The 23,450-nt window shown below is 45.5% G+C and overlaps 1 protein-coding gene and 1 pseudogene across 2 annotated transcripts in view; one reads left to right on the forward strand and one right to left on the reverse strand.

Annotated features, from left to right (window-relative positions):
- PARP1 (poly(ADP-ribose) polymerase 1) overlaps positions 1-23,450 on the forward strand; it is a 98,871-nt gene that overhangs the window by 28,840 nt on the left and 46,581 nt on the right. For both annotated transcript variants that reach the window (XM_068232818.1, XM_068232819.1), the window contains exons 4-6: positions 3,790-4,004; positions 19,792-19,888; positions 21,604-21,720. In XM_068232818.1, the coding sequence (XP_068088919.1) occupies positions 3,790-4,004; positions 19,792-19,888; positions 21,604-21,720 (429 nt within the window). The remainder of the gene's footprint in view (positions 1-3,789; positions 4,005-19,791; positions 19,889-21,603; positions 21,721-23,450) is intronic.
- On the reverse strand, positions 6,383-7,351 carry LOC137571074 (adenosine receptor A1 pseudogene; annotated as a pseudogene).

A 23,450-nucleotide genomic window follows, 5' to 3' on the forward strand; every position in this document is an offset into this window, starting at 1 on the left:
GGGTGAATGCAGGGCCACGCGACTCTGCTTACAGCATAGAGGGAGGATGAGGAGGCGAGCCAATGACAGCCGGGTGCTCGCAAAAATTAGCAGGATGGAGCACCCCTCTAAAAGAGCCTAGGGCAGGGTTTATCAAACCTGTTATCGTGACTCCCAACGGTGCATATTTTGCAGCCAACCTCATTTATGCACAAGTGGGGTAATTCGTGTCTCAGCTAGGTGGATTCTATGTATCTGAGACACTAAGTACCCCACCTGTGCATAAGTGAGGTTGCCGTGTGTGTGTGTGTGTGTGTGTGTGTGTGTGTGTGTGTGTGTGTTTTTGGGTAGAGGTCTACATTGGGTCAGGTACCCGCGGGTTACTCAAAATGCTGTTTTGATTTTAATTGGGTTGCGGGCAGGGCTGTGGAGTTAGTACAAAAATCATCCGACTCCACAGCCCTGATTACTTTACAGCCTTCCAATGAGACTACCAATGTATATTTTATAATAAAATGGAAAATGCTGGTCGGGTTGCGGGTCTCAAGGCCTGCAGGTTGGGTGTGGGTACCGGATTTACAAAAAGCGGGTTCCAGGTCTGAAAAATGAGACCCGCGCAGGCCTCTACTTCAGGGAGTGCTGGACTTTTATTTTGCATACTGTATATTTGATGAATGTAAGTCCGCTATTTTACTTTCAATAGTGTTTTTTTTTTTTTTTTTGCATTTATAACAACATAGAAACTTTACAAATGAATGACATTGTCATGTGACTGAAGGTATAAAAAAGAAGCAGTCTTAGAAGCTCAACTGTTATATAATATGTAAAGCCAGGGAGTCAACAAGTCCACACCCGGATCCCTCAGGGTGCAACAGTCCACAGCAATAGAAGAAAAAGACTGGGTCTCTACCTGGATAAATGCAATTGTAGTGCTATTTTATTGTGCAATAATCCAGGTAGAGACCCAGTCTTTTTCTTCTTTTGATGTGACTGAAGGTAGTCATTGCAATACCACAGTAATATTGTATCTGATATAATTGGACATAGAAAAAATGTTGCAGGTTGAAGTCAAGCAGTGTGGTAATAGACTAAGGAAATGAATGGCTGATGAGTTATTTCTCTTAACGTTTTATAGAATAGTAATAAGCTGCAGGAGATGAGCGGGCACCATCAGATGTATTTATGCTCTTTAATCAGAATAAAAACATGCATACAGCCAAAATGCGACGTTTCGAGGCAGACTGCCTCTTTCTCAAGCTAAGCTGTGCATGACAAAAAATACACTGAACAAACAGTCTTCTATATACCCACAACATTGTCAAAGGCAGCCAATCAGCGTTACTAAACGTCAGCGTTAACCAATAATATCAGGTCCTACCTAGTGGACCTGATAGAGAACCATGATGCTGCCTACCTGATAGGTTCGTTTGAAATGGAGTTCCAGCCTCCTCCTCACAACGCTTATCCTGAATACGTCTGCCGTATTCAGGATAAGCGTTGTGAGGAGGAGGCTGGAACTCCATTTCAAACGAACCTATCAGGTAGGCAGCATCATGGTTCTCTATCAGGTCCACTAGGTAGGACCTGATATTATTGGTTAACGCTGACGTTTAGTAACGCTGATTGGCTGCCTTTGACAATGTTGTGGGTATATATAAGACTGTTTGTTCAGTGTATTTTTTGTCATGCACAGCTTAGCTTGAGAAAGAGAGGCAGTCTGCCTCGAAACGTCGCATTTTGGCTGTATGCATGTTTTTATTCTGATTAAAGAGCATAAATACATCTGATGGTGCCCGCTCATCTCCTTTTCTGCAACTAAGATTCTGGAGTGTTGCCAGAACAGCCGAGGCACATCACCATTGATACTTCAAGGGGAAGTGCTCCACCGACTCACTACCATAGAATAGTAATAATGCACAGCAATATAGTAAAGCCTGAAATCAAAATAGTTGCATGGGAATTAACCTTTAATTGTTAACCCAAGCGTTCTCTGTGCCCAGCTCCATACTGATTGGTGTCAGAGAGAGATTCAAGATAATACCAGTTGGGGGGGGGGGGGGGGGGAATTGCCATTGTGGAAGGTAGGCAAGTTGTTGATATGGGGAAACTGAACACTTGACCTGCTGAGTAAACTAATGGGGGGAGACAGAGAAGACAAGGGGAAGAGCAAGGAGGGGAGGGAAAAGCTAGTTCCACTATTTCATAAGACACACAGGCCCATATGCAATTCACTTTTTCACCTGAGTTTTCTCCTAGGAGATAATTTTTCAACTTCGATTTAAAATAACTTTTTAGTACTTTACAATGAAAAAAGTACCAAGAAGTAGGTGAAAAAATAGTATCAAAATCATTTAGAGTATTTGTTTGCTTGTTGGTGGTTTAAAAGGGATTTTATTTACAAGTTGTGAAAATATCACCCAGGAGAAAACTCAGGTGAAAAAGTGAATTGCATATGGCCCCCAAGGCGAAAACAAACGATTGTACCTATCTTCCTTCTCCTAAAAATGAATTTTTAAGATATTCCACAGTTTTATTTTGTTTAAATCTACTTTTTAAATTTTAACTGTTTTATTGTTTTTGCACAATGACACATTCATTGACTTTTGCCAGAGCTAAAATCTATGAACTATTGACCCTTTTTTTTATCTATTTCCTGCTCTCAGAAGCCATTCTCTGCTAGGAAAGTGTTTTATAGTTACAATTTCTTATCAGTGAGGGTCACAATGTAGTCGCTTCCTTTTTGACATGTGACATGATGAGATAGACATGGGTATATACAGTGCCTAGCACACAAATAACTATGCCATGTTCCTTTTTTTTTTTTCTGCCTGAAAGAGTTAAATATCAGGTATGTAAGTGGCTGACTCAGTCCTGACTCAGGAAGTGACTACAGTGTGACCCTCACTGATAATAAATTCCTTTTTTATCCCTTTCCTGCTCTCGGAAGCCATTTTCTGCAGGAAAGTGTTTTATAGTTGTAGTTTCTTATCAGTGAGTGTCACACTGTAGTCACTTCCTGTCTGAGTCAGGACTGAGTCAGCCACTTACATACCTGATATTTAACTCTTTCAGGCAGAGAAAGAAAAAAGCAACACAGCATAGTTATTTGTGTGCTAGGCACTGTACATACCCATGTCTTTCTCATCATTTCACATATCCCCTCGGGTATCCTTTAAGCTTTTAAGAGAAATTTTGAGGTGAGTGATATGGAGCCTGCCATATTTATTTACTTTTAAAGGACTTAGGAGCCCAAACCAGTAAAAAAAAGTCTTTACCTGTATGAAGTTGTAAGGCACGGAGGACACCATCCGCGCCCTCCGTGCAGCTCCGCTGGGTCCCCGCTGCCTTTGCTCCCCCCGGCCGGACCCCGACCCCACAGCCCGGGTTGGGCTCTCCTTCCTCCTTCCTCTCCTTCCTCTGGACCCGGCGGAGCTGCACGGAGGGCGCGGATGGTGTCCTCCGTGCCTTACAACTTCATACAGGTAAAGACTGTTTCTTACTGGTTTGGGCTCGTAAGTCCTTTAAACAATACCAGTTGCCTGGCAATCCTGCTGGTCTTTTGGCATCAGTAGTGCCCGAGTCACAACCCTGAAACCAGCATGTGGTTAATCCAGTCAGACTTCAGTCAGAGCACCTGATCTGAATGTTTGTTCAGAGTCTTTCGCTGAAATGATCAGAAATAAAGGATCATGGGGACAGCCAGGCAACTTACATTGCTTAAAAGTAAACAAATGTGGCAGCCTCCATATCACTCCCACCACGGCTTCCCTTTAACCTGCATTGTATGTGTTTTTTGTTTTCTTTGCACAGGATTCCATCAGATTATCCAAAAAGAGTGTGGATGTGGAGCGGCCGCAGCTTGGCTTGATTGACCGCTGGTACCACATGGACTGTTTTGTGAGCCAGCGGGAGGCGCTGGGCTTCCTACCCATTTACAGCGCCAGCGACATGAAAGGGTTCAGCATCCTGAAGGCGGAAGACAAAGAGACTCTGAAAGCAAAACTACCCGCAGTGAAGAAAGAAGGGTAAGCGCTTGCAGTGACTTCCACCTTCCTGCAGCTCCATAGTGGGTCAGTCTGTTTATTGGGCCGTCAAATCAATGCTTGGGTGTATTCCGAGTTCAGTGCAGCATTCTGTGGCTGAGATTATCTGTATAGATGCTTCTCTCTAGGTCAGGGGTGTCAAAATCGATCACATAAGGGGCCAACATCCATTCTCCCACTGGTAGCTTCGTTAGCTGCGTGACTTGTCATGCGCATGAGTGGCCCATCTTGCGCATGCTCCTGTCGCTGTGAACGTTCTGCACATGCGCACTTCATTCTTTCGAGAACCGCACATGCTGAAAACGTTAATGACAGGTGAGCGAGATGGGCCCCCACATGCGCAGTTGTTTACGACTGCTGGCCAAGTTGCGCGGCTCACGCTGGCACCAGCTGGAGAATGGAAGGAGCCCAGGAGGCCCAGAGGGACCTCATGGTCTACGGGGGGCTGGAGGAAGCCCCAGGTAAGTTCAGTATGACATTTTTTTAGGTCTGTTCAGGGTCATTTTAAAGGATACCTTACCTAAGGTAAAGCTAGGTAAGGTAAGCACAGAAGTATGTCCATGCTTATATGTGCGTTGTATGCTCCTCCCCTTGTCCACCCCCCACCCGGTCCCTGTAATCACGCCTTGAAATATGACTTTGGGATAAAGTCAAATTTTCAGACAGGAAGTGACAGGCTTGCCTCTATGTTCCTGCCCATGACACTCCCACTCCCTCCTCTTTCCCGCCAACTTTAGTCCTCTTAAAGTGGACCTGAACTCAGTGTCCTCTCTGGTCTAAAAGATACACAACAGCATAATAACCGTTAAACAAAAAACATTTCTTTGTTACAGCTGATACAAATCCTAAAATCTGCACTGTCTACTTCCTGATTCATGGAAGCAGACATATTGTTAACATCCTGCACTCTCAAATTAGCTTATGTGCTGTGACAGTCAGGTGACACAGGGGAAAGGTCAAATTACAACTTGTGATTAGACACAAATGAGGGGCAATTAAACAGGCTAAACTCTCAAAATGCATACAGGGTGCATTTCTCTTTTTTTTTTTTTCTGTCCTGTGCAAAAGTTCAGGTCCACTTAAGGAGGAGGGAATGGAAGGATGATAGGAGGGAGCATCGCTGAAAGTCTCTCTTCTGGTTTAAAAATGTGTCTTTAGGATGAGGAGAGAATGAACATGCATGAACATATTACCTTGAGAAGCTTTCCCCTGAGACAGGTATACTGTACTTTAAAGCGGTATTGTCACCATAAAAATCAAATTTCAACAGCAACTGGTCTGAGTGTATTAGGTGATAAAGATACTAATCCTGCATTCAAAACTTGCAAAACTTTTTCTGTTGTTATGGTTTGTAGTTAGCACATACTTTAGGAGCACTGGCCCTAGTGCCAAAGAGTTGAATGTTGGAAGTTCTTTTTATTTATAATATAGTCCTCCTCTTCCATTTATTTCCCTGCCTAGCTGCTTATCAGAAACACCCTCTGATTACTTGTGTTTACAAGCAAGGCTGAGGTGACTCAGCGGTTGGAAGATAAGACAGTGCAGTTGTTAGTATACATCTCAGTGGGAGTGTCTGAAGACTCTGGGAGGAGGACAGCTAATGAGCAAGAGAAGGGAGGGGGGAAAACAAGAGTGAGGGAGGATATGATGTCAGCATTAGCTTGGCAAGATGGCCACTGCCTAGAATAGGATTTTCTGCTTTTTCTTTATAAAATTCACAGGAATCATTACGTGGATAGCACAATACATCTGTTATGTAAGTAGAAGTAGTATTTATCTACTTATATATGTGTTTATTTCTAGGTTAGCATGGGTGTCACTTATTCTTTAAAGTGAACCTTTAATTCTGTGTTAAAAAAAAAAAAAAAAAAAGTTTCACTTACCTGGGGCTTCCACCAGCCCCCTGCAGATGTCCTGTGCCTACGCCGGGACAAACTTATCCTCCAGTCCTCACGCATCCACCCAGTTTTGTTTTAGAGTGCCTTCACGGCCCTTCCCGCGCGCATCCCTCGATTGCGCTCCCGTCACCGTGGCTGTCTTGCTCATGCGCAGTACGCCTGCACAGGATGTCCATGGCGACAGGAGCGCGATCAAGGGACTCATGCGGCCAGGGCCAAGAAGGCGAACTGGCCAAAAACGAAATCGGCTGGGCACCAGAAGAGCGGTTTGTCCCAATGCAGGCACAGGATGTCTGCAGGGGGCTTGTGGAAGCCACGTAAAAGTGAAGCTTTTTTTTTTTTTTAATTTTTTTTTATTTTACTACTCTGTTAAGGTTCATATTAAGGAGGGGGGGGGGGGGGAGGCACTGTATAAGGGAAACATCAACTTCCAGTGGAATTTCACTTAAATTTATTCGGATACTAATGTAGATGAGCTACAGAGATTTGGTTAGTCCGCTTTGCTGAGGTGACGGAGTCCCCCTTACACAGGATGCCCTTGAACGTGTTCCTGAAGGATTTGAGCTTGTAGACGTACATGATGGGGTTGAGAGCTGAGTTGGCATGGGTGAGTATGATGCCAATCTGCAGAATGACTGGAGGAATGTAGCAGTCTGGGCACAGCAGGCTGATGCCATTCATAATGTGTAGCGGCGCCCAACACAACATGAAGAAGAAGATGATGGTGAAGAGGGACGTGGCCGTTTTCAGCTCCTTCATCCCTGCCCCTTGTTTATTTGCCATGCTGTGCTGTGTCCCCGCCACCATCCCGTGTAACTGGCGTCTCACTGCAGAGTAGATCTGAGCGTAGATGATGGACATGATGATCACAGGCAAGTAGAAGTAAATAAAAGAGAAGAAATAGACCAGATAGGTCATATCGATGACATGGACGAAGATGCAATAACCGTCTGGCGGTGGCGCTTTATGCCAGCCCATTAGTGGCAGCAGCCCGCTGAGGAAGGCCACAATCCAGGCTGTGATGATGAGGATGAGCGTGTTGATGGGGGTCATTATGCTCTTGTACCGCAGAGGGTTCAGGATGGCGATGTAGCGGTCTACGGAGATGGCTAGCAGGCTGAAGGTGGAGCTCATGGTCAGCATGATGAGAACAGAGAGCATCAGCAGGCACAATTCTAGGTTGTATCGTGGGAGGCCGATGCTGGTCAGGATAGCAGAAGGGATGGCGAAGGTCCCCACGCACATGTCCGCCACCGACAGGGACACCAGGAAGTAGTTGGTCACCGTCCACAGCTTCCGGTCGTGAATCACTGCGATGCATACCAGAATGTTTCCTAAAGCTGCCGTGACTGCAATCACTATTTCCCCCGCTGTGTATGGGACGTCCATGGTGAATATTATGTTGGTAACGGATTCCAAGGTGCTGTTCATTGTCTTGTAATACTGTCTGACGCTGCATATATCAAACTTTAAAAGGAAAGTGGTGTCAGCGTGAGTGTTATATACTGCATGCAAATGCTCCTGCAAATTCTTTCAGAAATCAATCAATCAGGAACCACTCTATTACATATTTGTAATTGCCAGGTAGTGATGGTCATGTCTAGAAGAACTCATGGAGAAGCATGTGATCGTTTTGGTCAGGTGATAGATATGCAAAATATCCAAAAAAAAAGGTACTAGGGAATTGGTATTATGCAAAATGTGGTCCACTGGACATCCCTGACGTGGGCTGCTATACTGCTGGAAATTTTGTTGGTGGGGGTGTAAATATATTATTTACTAGCTGATGGCCCAGCGTTGCCCTGGTATGTATTTGGCTGGTGTTGGCTGCGCCCACTTTTTCTAACCCTAACACACAATTACTCAATTACCTAGTCTGTGAGCTTTGGGGTCTTTGGCATCAATAATTTGCATTCAAATGAAACAAATCTGATTAGCTGTGGCTCCACCCCCTTTTCTGAATTTGCACCTCAATCACCTAATGACCTACTGTACCAGGTTTGAGGCTTGTGCCATTAACATTGCAAGAATGGCAGCAATTAAATATTCCCCATGAAAAGCAATAGGGGAATTTTGATTGGCTTTTGTAGGCTCCACCCACTTTTCTGAATATTAATCAACCCAGTGACCAACTGTGCAAAGTTTGAGAACCCTGCCATAAACAGTGTAAGAATGGCTGCTAACTATAATCAGAGAAAAAGCATGTGTGCATCAACCAAGTGAACCTGACAAATCTGGCTTTGCAAATTTGGCCTATTGGCTAATCACGAGACATTGCTCATGCAAATAAGCATTTGCTTTCGCATGCCTAAATATGCAGGGTCAAAACCAAAAACCGCAAAACAATCGCCCTGCGGGAATTAGTTCATGCTATACAGCACTATCCAGGGGCGCCACGAGGAGGCTTCCCATTGCCCCCATACAACCGGGGGGCCGCGGGGGTCCCAGGCACTCTCACCGCCTGGAACCCACACAGCGGCACCCCGGAGGTGGAGGCCAGGGGGTGCAGGCGATCTCCCCAGCGTGGCCAGCGCCGGGAAGAGCCGCCCGCACACACCTCCCAGGATTAAAAACAGGCACTTACCTCAACGTCCATTGCGTTCTGCTATATGCGCATAACCTGGGCGCGACACATAAGGGGCGGACAGGCGCTTTGCGGCATTGGTTCAATGGACCCTGCATTAGTTGGCATGCGAAAGCAAATGCATATTTGCATGAGCATTGCCTCATGAATAGCCAATAAGGCCAAATTTGCTCAGCCAGTTGTGTCAGGTGTTCACTTGGTGTTTAATGCACACATTTAAATTCTCTGTGCAGCGATTTAAGAATGGCTGCTGTTTACATTTTCCCAGTGAAATTTGTATTTGTCTCCGCCCACTTTTTGGTTATAGGGATAAAAAGTATCCTATATGTTATTTCAGGTAATGTGCTACGTGTGTGCCAAATTTCATTCAAATCCGTTCAGCCATTGTTGCGTGATTAACGAACATCCAAACTTTCACATTTATAATACCGGTATTAGTAAAATTTTGATGCACTGTACACGTTTTTCACTTCCTGACGAAGCCCTTTGGGGTGAAACATGTAGAAGTCTGAGACACTGTATATATTTGCACTTTATTGTCTTCCAACTGTGGCGGATTGTGTATTTACTAGGCAGCCCTATATCAGTTTCCAGTGACAGGAGTGTAGCACCTGAGCCATATATATCAGGCCTACCACCTGGTCTATGTTTGGGTGATCTACCTAGTAGACTGTGTATATATTTCTACTCTTTACATGTGTGGGATAGCTACACCCCTCCCTGGTTTCTGATACACAGGGGAAGATGGGGGATCAGCAAAGACCTCCATACATGTGGAGACCATTTTTACTGTTGGATAATGCCTTCAACAGTTTCGATGCACTCAAGGATTTTTATTGCTAACTAGTGACCTTAGCCCGTTTAAAAACGGGCTAGGTCTGTCAGTAATCCGCCGTGCGTGCCCACACACACACACACACGACCTCCCTGTCATCCTCCGGCTCTCGGCAGTGTCTCTGCGTCTTGTCCCTGCACATGCGCAGTGCTAAAAAGCACTAAAACACGAACAGACGCAGGGACACTTGCCTATTATTAGGTAGGATAACAAGAAGTTTTTAAAATCAGGATGATACCATTTATTAGCTAACTAAAAAGAATAATAAGCAAGCTTTTGGCATTGCAGCCTTCGTCAGGCTTAAATCCTGTTTGCTTGCAGGCTGGTGGTACAGACAGCTATATACATGCAACATCAAAAGGGGATACATAGATTTTTTTCAAGCATAAATACATGTCATTAAAGGGATACTGTAGGGGGGTCGGGGGAAAATGAGCTGAACTTACCCGGGGCTTCTAATGGTCCCCCGCAGACATCCTGTGCCCGCGCAGCCACTCACCTATGCTCCGGCCCCGCCTCCGGTTCACTTCTGGAATTTCTGACTTTAAAGTCAGAAAACCACTGCGCCTGTGTTACCGTGTCCTCGATCCCGCTGATGTCACCAGGAGCGTACAGCGCAGGCACAGACCATACTGGGCCTGCGCTGTGCGCTCTTGATGACATCAGCGTAATCGAGGACATGGCAACGCAGGGGCAGTGGTTTTCTGACTTTAAAGTCAGAAATTCCAGAAGTGAACTGGAGGCGGGGCCGGAGCATCAGTGAGCGGCTGCGCCAACACAGGATGTCTGCGGGGGACCATTAGAAGCCCCGGGTAAGTTCAACTCATTTTCCCCCGACCCCCCTACAGTATCCCTTTAAGGTGCATTAAGTGAAACAGAACAAGTAAATGGGGTGCTTATTGCTAAGAAAGTATACCTTGTTGTGAGTACCAAGTTAGGGGCGCCCAGTGGACCATGTTTTGCAGACAGGTGATAGTTAAGTAAGTCTCCGGTTTGCTAGTCATGATCATATGCAGAAGTGTGATGTGATCTCAGCAAATCAGAACTTTGCAAATCTATCACCTGATCAAACAAATCACATGTTTTTCCAGGAGTTCGCCTAGACATGACCAATGCTGTTTGAGTACATTTGAAATTGGTGCCGGTAGACTTGGGCACATGATACAGCGCTATATGGCTGATCCTGCTTCTGCACAAGTCCGGGCCGATTTAATTACTATTCCCCCTCCAGGCCGCCATAAATAGTGGGGGAATGAAATAATTTGGCTTCCAGCGATTGCTGGAGGCCGAATTATTGTGTTTTTTAAGCAACTTCGGCTCTGTCTTCTGACGGAGCCGACGTTACTCACTGAGCGCCGCTATAGACTGATTCCCATTACAGTCTATGGCGGCGCTGGCTGCGCTCAAATCTAGCAGCGCTGAAAAGCACTGCTCCGAACAATATTCCCTGGAGGCATAAAACGTAACTTTTATTATAGTCGGATATAAAGGCTTATATATTATTCAAAACCCCAATTACTGTATATACTCGCATATAGCCACTTTTCCCTCAGAAACCAGCAAAAAGTGATTGACTTGCGTATAAGCCCCTTCCCCAATATAGCCCCCGCCACAGTTGCCAGATGTTCCCCCATTACAAGTCAGCCGCCCTCCCCATAGCCAGGATCATACAGCTGTGTCTGAAGAAGCCCAGATCATTGCAGTGATGACACGTTGCTTGCACGCTATGCCCCATAAGCCAGGGGACACAGGAAGTCTTGAGCAGAGCACTTCTCTCACCATGTTGCAGGGGATGCGGGGCAGGGACACAGCAGGGAGCAAGCTGGTAAGAGCAGGATCCCTAGCGCACGATCCTTGCGCTCCTCTGACATTAACAAAACTTGCGCCAACATCAGTTTTGCTCCACTGACTCGCATATAAGAGGGGGGAGTAACTTTTCAGCCCATTTTTATGCTGAAAATTGGGCTTATACGTGAGTATATACAGTAAACCAAAACAATGCTAGCAAGTAAAGTTGTGAAGATATTATGGCCAGATTCCTACATTGGCCACTTTGGGATCTGGCTGGCCATATTGTGATGTGGCTGGGCTTATGTGGCCAATGCAAGAAGAGCTGTCTGTGTCCTCCTCTCGCCTCTGTGCAGGGAGGTAATATGCGCGTGTGTCTGTTGCAGACTGTATTACGGCAGTGACACAGGCTGCAATGAAAGCCCATGTAGACACCATACACAAGACAGAGAAAGAACGGGTGCACGTCTTTAATGACGAAGAATGCCCAGAGGGTCCCAGCACAGCGCAGGAGGGTGTAGGAAGACCGGGTAAGCTTCTGAACCATCCAGAGACTTCCTTTTACTGAATACAGCAGGAGAACAGAAACGCCAGCAGAATAAAAATACATACAATTCTTAAAAACAGGAGAGGCAGTGATGGACTTACCTACTACCAAGGATACCAGATACACGTGGTGATGTGTTAAACAAAACAATTTATTTCAAATACTCCACACAGACTTGCAGCGCGTTTTGCAGGCGTGACCCCGCTTCATCAGGCAATAGAAAGGGATCAAAACAACTTTCAATATCCATGTCCGTGTTAAGCGCCTCAGAGGCGCTTAAAGGGATACTGTAGGGGGTCAGGGGAAAATGAGTTGAACTTACCCGGGGCTTCTAACGGTCCCCCGCAGACATCCTGTGTTGGCGCAGCCACTCACCGATGCTCCGGCCCCGCCTCCGGTTCACTTCTGGAATTTCAGACTTTAAAGTCAGAAAACAGCTGCGCCTGCGTTGCCGTGTCCTCGATCCCACTGATGTCATCAAGAGCGCACAGCGCAGGCCCAGTATGGTCTGTGTCTGCGCAGTACACTCCTGGTGACATCAGCGGGAGCGAGGACACGGGCGTGCAGGCGCAGTGGTTTTCTGACTTTAAAGTCAGAAATTCCAGAAGTGAACTGGAGGCGGGGCCGGAGCATCGGTGAGTGGCTGCGCCAACACAGGATGTCTGCGGGGGACCATTAGAAGCCCCGGGTAAGTTCAACTCATTTTCCCCTGACCCCCCTACAGTATCCCTTTAACACGGACCTGGATACTGAAAGTTGTTTTGCTCCCTTTCTAACCCTGAGTGGGAACAGGTCTAATCTTCCCATCTGCCTTTCTAGTGGTTGCCTGTACTGTAACCCTTGTTTGTTAGTATAACTATACTTACCTTAACCCTTTCCACTCAGAGTTCTTTCCTAAAGGAAGTCGTTTCTGCTCCGAGTTTTTTTTAAGGAAATATGCTCTCCCTCTTACACTCTCTCCCATTTTACCATGTAACGTAACACAGTAACATGGTTTGTCTTATTTTAAAGAACACATTATAACGTTTAATTTGATACCTTATTTGGACAGTTTGGCATCTTCTATCGGCTGGTAGCAGAGGAGAAAGCCAAGGTATGGTAAATTGAAAAACAGTTTCCTGGGTGTAAACCGGGCCTGCGTGAGCAAGTTTCGCAGTAATAGGTGGTTTTATGCCCGCCACCCGGGGTCTTACTGTCCCTACACACAATGCAATCGTTGGTATTTCGATTGGGCAGATTAGCAAAAAAAATACTGGCTACTATTTACACCCTCCCCCAGTCCATCCCATAGGATGCCATTCATTATGTTAACTACTTTGCAGGCAATCTGCAAGAAAAACAAATTTAATCTGAAATTATTTTTAATTTTTTTTGCAGAATGGAATCTGCAAAAATGAATCAGTAGCTACCGTATATACTCTGGTATAAGTCGCAAAATTTAGGACTGATTCAAAGTAACAAAGTGGGGGGGTCGACTTATAGTCGCATAGTCCTAAATTTTGCGACTTACAGCCTGAGTGGGGTGAGGGTGTGTGTTATGGATGTGGGGTGTGTGTGTGTGGAGGGGTTACTCACCATCCATCGCTGGGCGCAGTGTCCTCTTTTCCTCTCTTCTCCCTCACTCGCGCGTCTGCCCCCTTAAGAGAGATGGTCCGGCTCCCGATGTCACATGACGTCGGGACCGGAAGTTACCGCGCGAGTGGAGGAGAAGCGAGCAGAAGAGAGGAGACTGCGCCCAGCGGTGGATGGTGAGAGGAGACTGCTGCAGCGGCGGGGAAAGCGGGCATGGAGGCAAACATCCCACCTTCCACAGCCTCTATCCTCCATCTACTTCCTCTCCCACGCATCCCCTTGTGCTGATACCAGTGTCTCCTGTGATGATGTCATCACAGGAAACGCTGGTATCAACGCATGGGATGCCTGGGAGAGGAAGTAGATGGAGGATAGAAGGTGAGATGTTTGCCTCCATGCCCACTCTCCCCACCGCTGCAGCCTATACATGGGGGCAACTGTACTGGCTACCTACCTATGCTGCTGGCAACTATACTGGCTACCTACCTATACTACTGGCAACTATACTGGCTACCTACCTATGCTACTGGCAACTATACTGGCTACCTACCTATGCTACTGGCAACTATACTGGCTACCTACCTATACTAATGGCAACTATACTGGCTACCTACCTATGCTACTGGCAACTATACTGGCTACCTACCTATACTAATGGCAACTATACTGGCTACCTACCTATGCTACTGGCAACTATACTGGCTACCTACCTATGCTACTGGCAACTATACTGGCTACCTACCTATGCTACTGGCAACTATACTGGCTACCTACCTATGCTACTGGCAACTATACTGGCTACCTACCTATGCTACTGGCAACTATACTGGCTACCTACCTATACTGGGGGCAACTATACCTGGCTGCCTACCTATGCTGGCTACCTATACTGGAGGCAGATACCTGGCTGGCTTACCTATAGACTCTATAGACTTACCTATAGACTTATACTTGAATAATTGGAAAAATCCACCTTGTGAGGGTCAAATTTTGGGGGTCGACTTATACACGGGGTCGACTTGTATCCGAGTATATACGGTAGTTTTATTTAAAAAAAAAAAAACCGGAAAGAAACGGAAGTGACGTTTAATCTAAATGTCACTTCCTTATTCTGCTGATTGGGACAAGAGGTATGGGCTGGGGGGCACTATGTGTGTGGGCATGTAGTATTACAAACCGGCGCACACAGATCAGCGGTTTGCGGCGGTCCCGATGCACTGCAAACCACCGCTGCAGGGATGTCCCGCATAGCGGGAAATACGAGTGCAACGCGGAATTTGCGTGGAAAGGGTTAAATATCCTCACCCATACTTCCAATACATACCACACTATATTGGGCTCTCGGTGTCCCTTGTCTTGCTCCTACTGAGGTATCTAATTATTTTCTTTTGTTCCGATTACAGATGCACTTTAAGTGAACCAGAGACGAAGCACCCTCATGTTTTTTATGATATATATCAGTGGGGACATTAGAGAAACACCTACCCTGCTCTCTGTTTCATTATTTACTGTTCAGATTGCTTCTTAGCAGCCCTGATAAAATCCCTGACTGAGCATTCAGTCTAGCTTTGCTCAGGAATTTTTATAGCTGAGCCTGTGTTCTCCGGTGTCTTTTCAAGCCCAAGCCTGCCCCCTTGTGGCTCTGCTCAGGAATCATTATAGCCGAGTCATTATAGCAAATCCAGACTGAATGCTCAGTCGGGGATTTTATCAGGGCTTATAACAAGCAGGCTGAGCAGTGAAGGATGAAACAGAGAGCAGGGTATGTGTTTTCTCTAATGTATCCACTGATATATATGGTAAAATACATGAGGGTGCTTCGTCTCTGGTTCACTTTAAAGCAAACCTGTAGCGAAAAAAACTTTTTGATATAATGAATTGCATGTGTAGTATGGATAACGAATAGAACATTGGTAGCAAAGAAGTCTCATATTTTTCTTTTCAGTTATAGCTTTTCTTTTTTTTTTTTTAACATTGCATCATACTGTAACAGTTGCAGTTTTAAAACCACACTCTTGCTTTTAAGCTACAAAACAGAGCAGAAATTATGACCATTTGAACTTTCCTGCGGTAAAACCTTATCTCAAGCGGTCTCTCACTGTTTCCTGGTTGTTTAAGTGCTTCACAAAACAGGACTGTATTGAACCGAGTTGGGTAGAAAGGCTCAGAGAAGCTCAAGAGTTAAAAGCAACTCACTTTTTTAAATTCTTCCTGTACTGGAAAACAATGAGACACTTTTCTCTCCCACCAGTGTTCTAATTCTTAGCTGTACTATATTTAAAGTGCAAGCTCTTTGCGATTCACAGTTGCATCCCCCCTACAGCCATACTGTTCTAGCGTTCCCATCCGTGCATTGCATGTTATAACGAGCTGCTGCATGAATTTGTGCACACTAATAAGTGGGAAGGAAAAAATTGCGCAAAGGGGCCCATTTTCTATTCCCGCAAACATTTATTGTGGTGAATGCGTGGCGATGATGATGTCCAGCACTGTCGCTGCACTTCTCTTGCCGGTGTATACAGGTAGTCCCCGACTTACGAACGCCTAACTTATGAACAATCCGCCCATACAGATGGCATGGATTCTATGATTCTTTGAGAACAAGTCAAACAATAAATAAAAAAATGGCATTTAAAAAAAGCTTTTAAACTTGTATCAGCAGGTACAGGGGGCAGAGGCGACACAGAGGGGGACACTGGAGGTACAGGGGACAGAGATGCCACAGTGTTCCGACTTAAGAACAGATTCAGGTTAAGAGCAAACCTACAGTCCCTTTCTCATTTGTTAACTGGGAACTACCTGTTTTATAGTAGGTAGGAGGCCAAAACTGCCCTGCTTCCTCCTACACACTCTGGCATGCCAGCTGCCCACAGTATTATCATGGCCTTGTTTTGCATCTCCTTCCCCTGTCGTTCTAGATTGTAACCTCACTAGCACAGAACCTTGATCCCAACGATTCTTGTTACTGGTGTGTACATTGATAGTGGTGGCTGGATTAAGCATTCTGCCTCTGACACAGGATACCAGGGTTTGAATCTCAGCTCTTCCTGTTCAGTAAGCCAGCACCTATTCAGTAAGGAGTGCTTGGGATAAACTTCCTAACACTGCTACTGAGCGCGCCCTAGTGGCTGCAGCTCTGGCTCTACATGTACGCAAATCGCACTGATTAGGGAAGATCATTGAGATACTAATTATTCACCTTGGTGTAGATCTTATGCTAATTTTATGAAAACGCATATATCTCCAAATTGGAGTCAAAAGTTTGAATCAAATACAGCAATACTCCTGTACATAATTTGCATTCACTCTGTATTATTAGCAGGAATGAGATGGCCACCCCTTGTACTGATACATTTGTGCATTTTAGTCAGTGTTGTTCTTAGAATTTTTTTCCAGCCGGGTGGCATTAATAAGTGGCTGGGCGGGGCACGACGGGGGAATGCAGGGCTGGAGCTTCTCTGTGCAACTCTGCTTACAGCATAGGAAGAGGAGGCGAGCTGATGACACCTGGGTGCCCACCAAAACTGGCCGCAGGGCTGTGGAGTCGGAGTCTGAGCCATTTTGGGTACCTGGAGTCTGAGTCGGTGGTTTCATAAACTGAGGAGTCCAAGTTTGAGTCAAAAGATTTTTTTGTACCGACTCCACAGGCCTGATTAGCCGGGTGGAGCACACACGGCTAAAAGATTCTGGGGAAAACACTAAACTTCTTGAAAAGATCAGCATATTGCCCTGTTTCTGTGCATAGGCGGTATATGAATTTTACATTGATTATACTACACCAATATCCCAAATGCTCTTCCCAATACTTACAGCTGTTACATGACTGAAGTGTCGCTCTCTGCTGACACAGTTCTCGAGCTTGGGAAAGCTTACTTGCCTTGAGGGATGCAGTTTTGTAGTGTGTGAGCTCCTCTGCTCAGGCCGTGTGCTGTGATCCCCTTGTATTTATTACATGTGTTCTCCTCCAATTCATGCAAGTCCAGCTGCTCCATTTCATCACTTCGTCAAGGTGTCGAGAGCAGATTTCATTAATAGTTGTGTTAATTAGCCGCAGAGGCACTAATGTCCTGTAATGTCCCACCCTAGAGGGTAGGTAAGAACCACAACATAGGAGGCACCTCACACCTTGTCATGCCTGTGCCCTAATTAGACAGGTTGTACAACGGGGAATACTTATATGCCATAAACACGAGTTAGGACATTGGGTGTCTAAAATCCGACTTAAAGAGAATCTGTATTGTTAAAATCGCACAAAAGTAAACATACCAGTGTGTTAGGGGACATCTCCTATTACCCTCTGTCACAATTTCGCCGTTCCTCGCCGCATTAAAAGTGGTTAAAAACAGTTTTAAAAAGTTTGTTTATAAACAAACAAAATGGCCACCAACACAGGAAGTAGGTTGATGTACAGTATGTCCACACATAGAAAATACATCCATACACAAGCAGGCTGTATAAAGCTTTCCTTCTGAATCTCAAGAGATCACTTGTGTGTTTCTTTCCCCCTGCATCTCTCATGCACTGAAGTTTCAGGCTGCTTGTTTCTTCCTGCAAACAGCTTTGCCCTTGTCTGTAATTCTTCAGTATGTGAAAGCCCAGCCAGCTCAGAGGAGGATTTATCCAGCTTGTAAAAGATAATAGAGCAGAGAGAAGCTGCACTAATCTAAATAACACACAGGCAGTGTGCAGAGAGGGGCCTGGAGGGGGGAGATGCATCACAGAACCACAACACTGAAGAACTTGGCAGCCTTCCAGACACAGGCTGACAAGTCTGACAAGAGAGAGATAAGTTGATTTATTACAGAGATGGTGATAGTAGAACGTGCTGCAGTAAGCCAGAGCACATTAGAATAGATTTTGGAACTTGTAGGATGGAAGAAAACCGGATGAAATTTTTGTTACGGAGTCTCTTTAAGGTGAACCCAAGGTGAAAATAAACTGATGGGATAAACAAATGTATCCTCCTACTCCTAAAAATGACTTTTTCTCTTCCTGCCCTCAGAAGTTGTATTCTATCTGGAAAACTTGTATGGCTGTCATTTGCTTATCAGTGATGTTTACTGTCTTCCCGACAAGGTACCGACAAGACAGAAGCTGTCACTTCCATGCCTAGAAATTAACTCTTTCAAGCAGCAAAATAAAACAAGTAAAACAGCCTGGTTATTAATGTTTTGTACTGTACATACACGTGTTTATCTCATCATGTCACCTTGGGTACACTTTAAAGAGAACCTAAACTGAAAATAAAAAGTCAAAATAACCATACACAGGTCATACGCACATCCTGTGTAGTCTACTCCTCAATCTTTCTCCTCTCCTGCGTCCTGTTTGTCCACTGTGATCAATGGAATTCTCAGTCCGCCATTTTAAAAATGGCCATTTCCCCCTAACAGCTTCCTGGTCAGCACACTGTTCAACTGTAATATTGCCCACCTGAGCCATAGGGAAACATGGGCTGCTGATCTATAACTGACAGCAACTGGTATATTTAAGTTCTGACAAAATATTGTCAGAACTGGAAGGGATCACTGTAAGAAGAAAATGGTGAGCCTCTGAGAGGAACTGATGGTGATGTTAGTATGTAATATTCATTTGCAGCTATGTAATGTGTTTATTTTAAATAATTTTACTAGCTTCGGGTTCCCTTTAAGTAGGAACCTGAGAATTGCTTGAACCATCACCCTGCTAGTTCAGTTTAGTACCATCATCCCTTGCTTCTCTCACTCTGCCCCCAGCCCTCTCCTGCAATGAAAATGTACCTTTGTACCTACCAAGTCGAGTTTTTGCTTGAAAAACTGTCAATACAGTTGGAAGCTGATTTAGTTGGGCCTGCAAGTGTCAGTAGGCAGCTTTTATGACAGGGATTTGAATGTGATAGAAAATCAATCCAGTTTATGACAACCTTAAGAATAGTAGGTTTGTCCGGTACACCTACACGATTGCTTAGGGTGACCGTTTACCCATGATCAGTGTACAGGTCCGCGTTACAAAGCTGCCTGTTCTGTCCTATGAAGAGCAGAGGGAGGAACTCACAGCAGGAACTACAAAAGCGATTAGCCAGCCAAATATTATCCAATAGCAATAGGAGTTGTCTCGCACTCACAATATTGGATCAGCAACTGAAATTGGTGCAGGAGTGATACAACTGAATGGAGGATGATGCCACAGTTGTGTACGCTCTAAGATAAGCTTTATTTATTCAAAGAAATAGTTCAAAATGCCAATGTTTCGGGACCACACAGGGTCCCTTTCTCAAGGCAAAGCCTGCTGAAACGCAGATATCTGTCTGCCACTTGTGGCCGCAAAGAACCGAAGTTGTAGGATTAGGTGAATACACCTCTATGCACTCACGGATGTGATGTGTTCATTGTGCAAGTATTATGCAAGTCTGCCGACTGCTGATTCAGAGGCCAGCGATGTTAGGGGACACGTGTAGCCATGCTGGACTTTCACCTGAAGCAATGATCTATAGACACATGTACAGGGATGTTGGGTCTCTGTTTCAAGAGAAATTTTATTTTAGGCTTTATTTGCTGTCGTTGTAGGAAAAGAAAAGGAGACGAGCTTGATGGATCTGCCGTGTCCAAGAAAAAGTCAAAGAAGGAAAAAGAAAAGGAAAGCAAGTTGGAGAAGCTGCTAAAGGTAAGTCGGAGAGGAGTTGTAATATTTAGTAGCATCACAGTGTCAGAATCGCTGCAAAACACAAACAGGAAGGGATAGCCGGATCTGCTAAAACCACTTTAACAAACAAACCACAAACCTCTAATATGAGGTTAGGGCTCTTTCACATTAGGCAATGCGTACATGAACCCGCTTTCATGCACATGTTATGACCTATAGCAGGGGTGCCACACTTTTTCGGCTCGCAAGCTACTTTAAAAACCGCTCCAACCACGAGATCTACCACGCACGGCTCACAAGCAGCCTGGAGGGGAGGAGACCTGTCTCCTCATTGGCTCCTCTACCCTTTAGCCAAACCTCCCCTTTAGCTGTCCTTCTCCCTGATGCAAGCGGCAGCAAAATCTGACGGCACTGGCTGCGCGGCTTCAGATTTTGACAGGACGTGGCCAGACGACCCCGATCTACTCATTAGGCCTATTGGACACCCCCGACCTACAGCGTGATGTCAAGAAGTTGCGGTGCGATGCTGATCAGCGACGTTAGTTCTAATTCGCTTGCGGCGGACGATTAAAAGCTACCAAAAGAGTTACGAACGCGTAAAAGGTAACATGAAAGTCAAAAGACTTTCATTTTACCCCACTTACTACATCATAGGAGTGATCCAAAATGCACGGATCAGCTCCTAGTGTGAAAGAGCCCTAACCGGTTCAGGATCGCGGTAAGTAGAATGTACGCCGCTTCTGTGGCTCTCTATCTCTAATGCAGTGTAGATTCTAAGTTGCGGCTTACCACTGTTCCGAGCAGATCGCTGCTCTAGGAGGAAGTAAACGAACATCCTACTATCGATCAGGAGTGGTTTTCACTGGCTCCTGATCACTGTGAGCCAATCACAGTGATCAGGAAGTGAAAGCATGAAAAAACCATTGGTCCTTAAAGGAACCAGAGGCGCACATCCCAAAGGAGTTAAAGTGAACTGTGCACCAAACGAACCACCTCCTAGGGGATGTCCCTTATTTGTGTGGGCTTTGGGGGGTGCAGCAGGCATTTGCTTATCTACAGGGGGCTGCTCAGTACCCAACCCCATCCCCCATCTTCCAGAGATCTTTGGTAGGAGGTCCAGTTAAGTGCTTTGTTTTCCTGGAGATTTTCTTTCTTAAAGGAAAGTAATGGGGGGGCGATTTTAACTTATGCCAGCCCTCTGCATCCATCCTGTGCCCACGCCATCGCCAATTGAGCCTTCACTTCTCTGCCGCACCACCTCTTTTGGGCGGGCGAGTTGACGGCCACTGCTTGCGTCCTCGCTCACATCCCCATTTCTGGGAGCTTTCTGCGCACACACAGTAGAGGTTTCCCTGTACTGCGCATGTGCAGAACGCTCCCATACACGGGAGCGCGAACAGGAGACGCACTGACCGGAGGCGTGCTTCCAGAAGAAAGAGGGGCGCTGTGGGGAACTGGAGGATTAATCAGTGATGGTGCGGATGCAGGGGACTGGTAGCAGCTCTAGGTAAGTGAAACTTGTTGTTTTTGTTTTTTGATTTAGGTTCACTTTAATGGTCTTCTTAGTGATTTTTTTTTTAGATATGTTGAAGTAGTAACTTTTAAAGAACATAAACAAAACGGTAGACACCAGCTCTTTTTTATGATAGAGATTTGATAGCACACATCCATGTATTTACATGCACAAGGTGTGACTTGGTGAACTCACTTTTACCGTTTTTTTTCTCTTGGCACAGGAGCAGACTGAGCTGGTCTGGAATATAAAAGATGAGTTGAAGAAGGTCTGCAGCACCAACGATCTGAAGGAACTGCTGATAGCCAACAAGCAGGAGGTGCCATCTGGAGAGACCAATGTAAGTCTTCAAATTTTATTAACGGGTACCTGAAGTTCCTTTAAATAATAATAATAAAAAGTTAGATACTTACCTCAGTAGGGGGGAGACTCTGGATGGCCCAAAAGGCTTTCACGGCTTTCCAATGTCACATTAATGTTGAATATTGCTCACAGCCGTGCTCCCCCCACTTCACAAGTTTTTGCAACGCATTTCAGGGGGTGACCCCCGCCTCGTCAGGCAGTAAGAAAGGAATACACAGCTAATGCCGTCCAGGTCTACAGCAGGCGCCTCCTGCAAAAACTTGTGGAGTGCATGAATAAAACTTTTTTTTTATACGTTAACCCCTAGTGTTCGGCACCGCTCAGGCCCCGCTGGGCCGATTTTGACAATTTTTTTTCAAACGCGCAGCTAGCACTTTGCTAGCTGTGTGTTTGCCCTGATCGCCGCCGCTATCCGACACAAAAGAGGCCAAACCCCGCAGACCCCGTGCACAGCCTGGCCAATCGCCGCCAGGCTGCGCTTTGGGGTCATTCCGTTCGTCGCCATGGCGACGGGGGAAGCCCTAAAAGAAATCCCTTTCAGAACGGGATTTCCTTATGGGCGTGATTGCCGGCGGCGATCAGAAGGGTGGGAGGGAGAGAGGAGGAAGGGGAGAATCATGTAGCTAGCGATAGGCTAGCTACATAAGAAAAAAAAATTGGGCGAAAAAACGCCCAGCAGGTTAACCTGTTCCTTCTTGTCATGTCCGTTGAAGTGGGAGTGAGTCCACCTCCACCACTTCCATGTTTTAAACATTTTACTTCTTTTTATACTTCTGGTGCCTCTGTTCACCTACATACGTTATCAATCCACCCTTGGTGGAAGGGCGGAAATCTTCGCATTTCTTCCTATCTACAGAGAGCGACTTTTTAATCCTGAGTGTGGACAGGTTTGTGAGTATTACTATACTTATTCTTTCACTTCTCCCTTATACCAAGGCATACTACACTATATTGGGCTCTAGGTGTCGCTGTGTTTTTTGTTTTCTCTAAGGTGATAACAGTGTATCTACAGAGGAATGTAAACAACGGATGATTAGTTACAGCTAGCAACGGCGGAAACTGAACTACACAGAGCTGACAACCAGACTCTGACATTTATCACTAAATAGCTGCTGTATTTATATTAAAATCTATGAATACAAGGCAAAGGCAGCTTTCAGAGCAGATAAACTGCACTTTGAAAACTTGTAATTTGTAAACAGACATTATTACAACTATGGTAACTGAATGGGTAGTAAAAGTAGGAAAACACATTTATATTAAATGTTATGTCAGTTTTATTCCACTTTAAGGGGAAAATTATTACTTTTTGTTTTGAAGTTTTCCTTTTTGCTGTGGATTAGTACAGGGATGGGGCGAAGGGTTTACGGTGAGCCGTGGAGGTGGGAAGTGATTAAGGTTAGCTGTGGAGGTAGGCGGTTAAAGTTAAGGAATTGGTAGAGGGCAGGTACAGTGTGAGAATAGGGTTATGTATACCTATTAATGCCAGAAAAACTTGTTCCAGCTCCAGCAGGGGCCATTTCTTCCTCTGTGCCCGTTTTGCATGGTTGCGTAAGACAGGCTTATGCTACATCTCTGGAGGAGGTCCAAGCAGTGGCGTAACTGCAATTCATGGTGTCCACCAGCAAAACTTTGATGGGGTCCCCATAATAGTCACACCCCTTCCCTTGCCTCCCCTTGGTGCCCTCCATGGCCTTGGGGCCCATC

This window comes from Hyperolius riggenbachi, chromosome 4 (genome assembly GCF_040937935.1).
Source record: "Hyperolius riggenbachi isolate aHypRig1 chromosome 4, aHypRig1.pri, whole genome shotgun sequence".
In the NCBI taxonomy this organism is placed as follows: domain Eukaryota; kingdom Metazoa; phylum Chordata; class Amphibia; order Anura; family Hyperoliidae; genus Hyperolius; species Hyperolius riggenbachi.